Raw genomic sequence first — 7,500 nt, 5'->3', positions numbered from 1 at the left:
TTATTTACATGGAAGTTTCCTTCTGTATGAATATGCTTATTTAACACATTTGGAGGAGTCACTCTGAAAGTGTCAGCTCTTTGAACAGCCAGGAAGTTTTTCCTTTACGAGAAAGCATTCTACTATAAACATATAAACAGTATGACTGAATTGTAGTCATTAGCAATCTGCTGTGGTAAAAAATAATAAATCACTTCTGGATGTGTTGTTGTAATAAAATAATGAACTTTTATCGGCCACATCGTACCACCTGGGCATCGATTACATTCCTATAGCACCATGTGACATGGTGTCTTATTGCTGATACGTATTTCTTAAAGATCTGCCTGAACATTTGAGCTAGCTTTATCAAATGTTTTCTGCCACACCAGTATAAATAACATTACATAAAAAACCCCCCAAAGGATTAAAAAAGTAAGCTGTCTCAGATTGCCACATCTTAATTTCTGACAGAGCTTTAAAATGTAGTATGATAAAATCTGCATATCTGCAGTAGGTTACTGTATTTTATAAACAGGCCATTATCCAAATTTATTGAACCAGCAGCTATAAATACAGGATCTGTAATCATCGCTAACCTGACTTCAGAACTCACCATGCATGTCGTAAACAGGTGTGCTGTAAACACGGGCTGAGTTAACACTCTGGAGAACAAACATGACTTTGCTAATTATTTGATTATGCTCTCGTTTTATTTTTATATTTAATTTTTAAAATTTTGTTTGATTATAACCCCCATTTAAATTTAATTGCCCTAATTACAATGTACACGAGCAGTTGAAGCAGCTAGAAGCATTGGACATGTTTAAAAACCGAGTACAATGTTCAACCTTTAGGTCTAAAAGGTCTGGGTGTAATAGGTCTGTGCATTTCAGACAGTTATTGTAAAACATACATTGAAAGATGTAGATGGAAAACTATTTCATGGTGAATTGTGTTTTCTGGCGAATAAATGGACAGAACATCTCATTGATTTGATTATTGGACTTTTGTCATGATGAATGTTCTCATCATGTGTGGGTTTTTTTTTTTTGGGTTCTCTGCTTTATGCTGACCAAAACACACATACATATGCAGATTGGCTTCACTATATTTTCTCTTCATGTTAATACATTCTGGAATTCTTCCAGGGGGATAAAGCGGCTGCTGAAGACTAATGAAAGTTCAGCAAGAATGTTGTTGAGGACAGAGGCATAATGTGATGTTATAAACTGTTTCCTTCTTCTCTGTCTTTACACGTCTGATGTGATGTTTATTGATGGATTTGAGCCCAGTGATTGGATTAATGAGAAAGTGAGTACTGGAATGTTCCTTCACACACACACTCACACACTCACACACACACACACACACACACACACACACACACACACACACACACACACACACACACACACACACACACACACACACACACACACACACACAAACACACCAGTAACCTTCCACTAGCATTCGATATGAGGCAAACCTCTTTAGATTTTATAGCAAAATAATTGTGTACATTGCAATAAATAAATGTTTTCTCTTCATTGGTTCATTCACAAATTAATTCAATCTTCAGAAACCATTTTATCCTGGTATCAGGGGTGCACTGAATGTTGGACCACTGTGTGACTGTGAAAATAACAGATTTTGATAATTATTTATTTACATAAAACGTATTGAAACCGGTGGCTTAGTGGCTTAGTGGTTAGCACGTTTGCCTCACACCTCCAGGGTCGGGGTTCGAATCCCACCTCCGCCTTGTGTGTGTGGCATTTGCATGTTCTCCCCGTGCCTCGGGGGCTTCCTCCGGGTACTCCAGTTTCCTCCCCCTGTCCAAAGACATGCATGGTAGGTTGATTGGCATCTCTGGTAAATTGTCCGTAGCGTGTGATTGTGTGAATGAATGAGTGTGTGTGTGTGCCCTGCGATGGATTGGCAGAAATGTCAGCAGGTAAGCACATTGAGTCTGCATTCTGGTGTGTGAGTGCAGATATAAGAGTCATAAACATTGTGCCTGAGCTTTTCATCGTAAACACAGTGCGGCAGCGCTCTACTAATCTACAGCTGAGTGTGAAGGTCTGAGCACACACTACCAACAACTGGCCTTACTGCATCACTCATCAACACTCCATCACTCTTCACTAACTCACCTCCAGCACAGCATGTTCTTACTGACTAAAAGTCATTTCCCGGGTTGAGATCAGCTCACTCTGATTGAATCATTCAGAATCATTCTGTAGTGTGCTCTCCATGCACACAGTGTGTGTCCTACGTGTCTAGAAGAGATCAGTCTTGGGGGAGTGTTTGTGTGCTCAGAGTGACAGAGCTGTGTGCAGTATACCATTTTGAAGAATAGTTTGCTTCATCTTGTCTTTAATTATAAATATGCACACAAAAGAATATTTAACATTAACATATATACTAACAAGTGGATATTAAACTATACTAAAAAGGTATACTTAAAACACACATACACACACACACACACACACACACACACACACACACACACACACACACACACACACACACACACACACACACACACACACACACACACACACACACACACACACAATCTCAGTTCTGAATTCCAATAGCCGTGAATGCTATTCCGGTCATGATCACCATTTAAATCTCATAATGCACTCAGCCTCCAGGGTGTGTATGAGAATGATTAGCACTTTGTCAGTGGTCTAGTGCAGTATTAGTGGACGTAGTCACTCCTTCTAATGGGTAATGTCCTGAGGGAGGACATTACACACTCACTCATCTAATATGTTGCTAATATGTTAACAAATATACACCTATCAGTCCTAGTATCTACTTCACATATTATTTCACAATATGTGAAGTAGACACTAGGACTGATATCTTTGTGGCACAGACTGTAGATGCACACATCCTTTTTGTGTCCATGGTAAAAGACCTCCTAGTTTTTGTATAATTCATACTTCAGTTTAAACTGTTAGACTTAAGCTAATTAATTTAAGGCCACTTCAACAGTCTCATCCAATACAAATTAATTAGCACAGCAAATAAACTATAGATAAATGAGACGGATCACTAACTCATTTAATAATTCTTTAAAAAAAAGGCATTTGAAGCAGAAAGGCAGGGGTGAATAAAAAACAAATTGCACAAAGGGACAAACTACAGAAGGATGGCCTGGTTTGTGGCCTCACAGCTCCAGGATCCCTGATTCATTTCTGAACTTGGGTTATTGTCTGCGTGGAGTTCTACATGTTCTCCCCGTGTGTGTGGGTGTGAAAGAAAGCACTAACTGTGAAGTCTAACAGCAATCACAGCTATTCTCTTTACCATGCCAGACTTATAAATAATTAGGAGACAGAAATGGTGCTGTAAATCTGTGTTTCTTTGCTTGTACCTTCTTATGCGCATGTGTCTTATGTCAAGAAATAAGAGAGTCCCCTTGTTACACTATAACTTTACGCTTTCGTAATAATAACCCAGAGTACTGATCGTTAATACTTTGTTTCCTTGAAAATGTATGATGACCAGCAGCAGTCACTGCAAGACAGCGCTGTATTGTTACTGATTCTAACTTTAAGTACGCAGGTCAGATTGTTAGCTTTTCTTTGAGAATCACATTATCAGCAGCAGTTAGGAATGCACTCTTCACAAAATAACACATTTATTTTAACAGCATTACGGATTAACACAAGCGCTTGCAAGTGACTGGAATGGCAATCAGCAAATAGGACAAACTTGCCTATGAAAGATGTAAAAACTGGAGGGCAGAAACAAAATCAAACCTGGATATCATCGGACCGGAATAACAGGCTTGCTAACATCAGGTAAGCTAGTGTATACTATTTGATGTACAACAACACACAAGGGTTTACATATCTAAACTAATCAACTGGTAAATAAGGGCAATAAGGACATGTGAGAGAAAAGCAACCAGTGACAGGGCATGAGTGGAGACAAGACCATAATGCAAACAAAGACATGTGGAGATGTGGAGACAAACAAACAAATAACAATGCCAAAATGCTAGCGGGCTTTTACAAGCAAAAGTGGAGTGGATTCCTGACAAAAAGGAACAATTGTGCTCCAGTTATGGTGAAATTGGTGGCACTAAGTGTGGTGTGATTGGTTGACGCAGAAATGGTCAAACACTGCTTTTAGTACACAACCTGAAATTTTTTCATTTCTAGTCCAAACTGTTTTGTGTGATCATTGGTGATTATGTGTAAACACAATAAGATTTGGTGTTTGAAAAAGAAAAAACATTCCTCATCCATGTGAAGGCTTTTTATGGAATGTACTTACTGTACTCTGAAGAAAATTAAATATCAAAATTGTTCATTTCTAAAACTTAAGAGACATAGTAAAGGGAAGAAAAGGAAGAAACGAGAAAGAAACAGACAACTGAGGAAGAGCGCAGTGGAGAAACGAGTGTATGGATGGCATGTTACCTTCCAGGACAGTAAGCTTGGCACTGGTGTTTATTTCCCCCATGCTGTTAGTGGCTGTGCACTCGTAGATTGCCTCATCTCGGTGCGTCCTCAGGGGCTGGATCCTTAACACTGACCCCGAGCCATCATCAAATTCAATCACCTGATAGACACACACACACACACACACACACACACACACACACACACACACACACACACACACACACACACACACACACACACAATTAACCTTCCACGTAACAACCTCTTAAGATTTTATAGCAAAAACATTGTGAACATTGTTATAAAATCCTTGTTTTTTTCATTGGATCTTTAACTGAGATTTTGATGATTATTTATATACATAATACTGATGATGATAATTGATGAAACCCTCACACACTTCCAAACATCGTGGATTGTCCTGACATCAGTTGAGCATTTAAACCACCTCACAAAGCTACCTCACTGTTTAATGCTCCCAGGTTCGATTCTAAACTCAAGGTACTGTCTTCTGAGTACCTTTGCAAGTTCTCCTGATGTCTCTGTGGGTTTCCTTCCAGTTCTTGCTTTTCTTACATCCTTCCCAAAACATGTGTGTGTGTGTGTGTGTGTGTGTGTGTGTGTGTGTGTGTGTGTGTGTGTGTGTGTGTGTGTGTGTGTGTGTGTGTGTGTGTGTGTGTTTGTGTGTGTGCGCACATTATTCTGTAAAGCTTGACTGATTAAATTGTTTGATTTCCTAAATAATTTCCCAAATGTTAAACCTAGTCTTATTCAGTTTAATTAAGTTACATGATAACCAAATCCACTAAAACACCATATATACAAAAGTACATAGTTACTATAGCAGAATAATAAGCTGACACATGCTATTAAAAGCACCATATACTGTGCCTGTCTATCAGTTTAGAACAACAACAACAAACCCCAATGCAATGCAGGTCTCCAAAGAAAGAGAGGAAGGATTTTTTTGGTAAAGTGAAATGTTAGTATGCACCTCTGCATATCTGTCCCTCACACTGATCACAAAGCTCATAGTTCACTCTAACATTAATGCTGCAAAGTGTCCTTGAATCAGTAAAACTCTTTTTTTTTTTAAAGACTTTGTTAAATTATCGCAGCAGGAAGTGTCAAATTAATGGTTGCAAATGATATCAGATTTTATCCCACCAAATCTCTCTTTAAACAGTCTGGATGCTGAATATATAACAGCACTCTTGTATTGTAGCGTTACATTACATACTTTAGATCCAGACATTCATTCACTCACTCATTTTCTACCGCTTATCCGAAATTCTCGGGTCACGGGGAGCCTGTGCCTATCCCAGGTGTCCTCGGGCATCAAGGCAGGATACACCCTGGACGGAGTGCCAACCCATCTCAGGGTACACACACACACTCTCATTCACTCATACACTCACACACTACGGACAATTTTCCAGAGATGCCAATCAACCTACTGTACCATCATGCATGTCTTTGGACCGGGGAGGAAACTGGAGTACCCGGAGGAAACCCCCAAGGCACGGGGAGAACATGCAAACTCCACACACACAAAGCAGAGGCTGGAATCGAACCCCCAAACCTGGAGGTGTGAGGCGAACATGCTAACCACTAAGCCACCATGCCCCCTAGATCCAGACATGACCAACAGAACTATACATAGCTGTACTGAGCTTATGGATGAATGTTATTTTTGTTGCATGCTTTGTAACCAAATGAATTCCTGCCAGCTTTAATGTAGTTTCCTTAAGCAATGCTATTCAGGGGTTTAATAAAACAGTAGACTTGCTGAATATACATGAGGACTTCCAGCAGCATTATTCTAAACCGCAGGTCAAGATTCTCATATCAATGTCAGTGCTATATTTTGACAGATGCATCAGGTAATTTATCACACATAGGTAGAATATATGAACAACTCAACAACTGCTGTATTTTTATAACACACACAGACCTCAAAGCGCTGTGAGCTGACTTTCTTGCCCTTCTTCATCCATGTTATACGTGGTTTGGGCTCGCCAACTGCCTGGCACACGAAAGATGCAACGCCTCCAGAAATGCCAGTCTGGTCCTCTGGAGACTTAATGAAGCTGGGCATGGCTGAAACACACAGGGACGAAGAGAGAGAGAGAGAGAGAACGAGAGGGAGAGATTATGCTATAGTCAAATATAAAAATCTATCATTTCAAGGTTAAGAAGCTACAGAAAGATTTCCAGTAATATTTCACTTGGCTGTTGACACTTGACTGTTCTCAAGCTTAGATTTACAGCTAAAAACAGCACAACCCGACTCACTGAGAAAGCAGGAAGTGACTGTTCAGCTCTATTATATGCACCGTATCAACACTTAGACCATGACATGCACATTGTTACATGAATGAGCTGGCATTTTAAAAGATGATACAAATATGAACTGAACTAATAGCAGCATCCTCACAGATTGATCTCAGCCAAATCTGGTACGTTTATACCTATAAGGACAGTTATACATCAGAAGAAAACAGAAGAAAGGAAAAATGCACCTACACTTTTCAAAATAATAATAAAAATTAAAGCTGGAATATACGAATAGGCAAATAAGAAAACATCTCCAGCCGCTCACACACCTGACCCCTTCTTTCATTTGCATACTGGAACATAATAGAATATTTTTATGCATTAAACATACAGTCTTGTATCTTATATTTTCATTTTTCATACATATGTTTGAAAGGAAAACTACAAAGACATGGTTTATTATGTCGATGGTTTGTTTGCTTTGATGCTATAAACTTGAAGGACTCTCTTCTTATCGGTTTATTTATTCGCTTGCCTCACACTGTTGTTTCACACGGATTATAATTAAATGCAGAAAAGCTAATAAATAAATAAATAAATAAATAAATAAATAAATAAATAAAATATATATTAAAAAAAATGTCTGAAGGCTGAGGATGTGCATGGCTAAAAATTTAATCACAAGAGAGTGTAGAAACCACAAAAATCTCCCGGGAATGCAGAACAATACATAACTAGATGATTATATAAATGACTAATTTGTGTATGCAACCAGATTTGACTTTTCTCTTTTCTTAACAAATCACTT

The 7,500-nt window shown here is 38.7% G+C and overlaps 1 protein-coding gene across 9 annotated transcripts in view; it reads right to left on the bottom strand.

Annotated features, from left to right (window-relative positions):
- The window catches only part of ptprfa (protein tyrosine phosphatase receptor type Fa), a 196,265-nt gene that overhangs the window by 91,969 nt on the left and 96,796 nt on the right, over positions 1 to 7,500 (bottom strand). For all 9 annotated transcript variants that reach the window (XM_027146418.2, XM_047813428.1, XM_047813432.1 and 6 more), the window contains exons 3-4: positions 6,370 to 6,515; positions 4,431 to 4,572 (exon numbers count right to left, since the gene is read on the bottom strand). In XM_027146418.2, the coding sequence (XP_027002219.2) occupies positions 4,431 to 4,572; positions 6,370 to 6,515 (288 nt within the window). The remainder of the gene's footprint in view (positions 1 to 4,430; positions 4,573 to 6,369; positions 6,516 to 7,500) is intronic.

This window comes from Tachysurus fulvidraco, chromosome 5 (assembly GCF_022655615.1).
Source record: "Tachysurus fulvidraco isolate hzauxx_2018 chromosome 5, HZAU_PFXX_2.0, whole genome shotgun sequence".
Classification (NCBI taxonomy): domain Eukaryota; kingdom Metazoa; phylum Chordata; class Actinopteri; order Siluriformes; family Bagridae; genus Tachysurus; species Tachysurus fulvidraco.
This window is presented reverse-complemented; position numbering and strand designations above follow the sequence as displayed.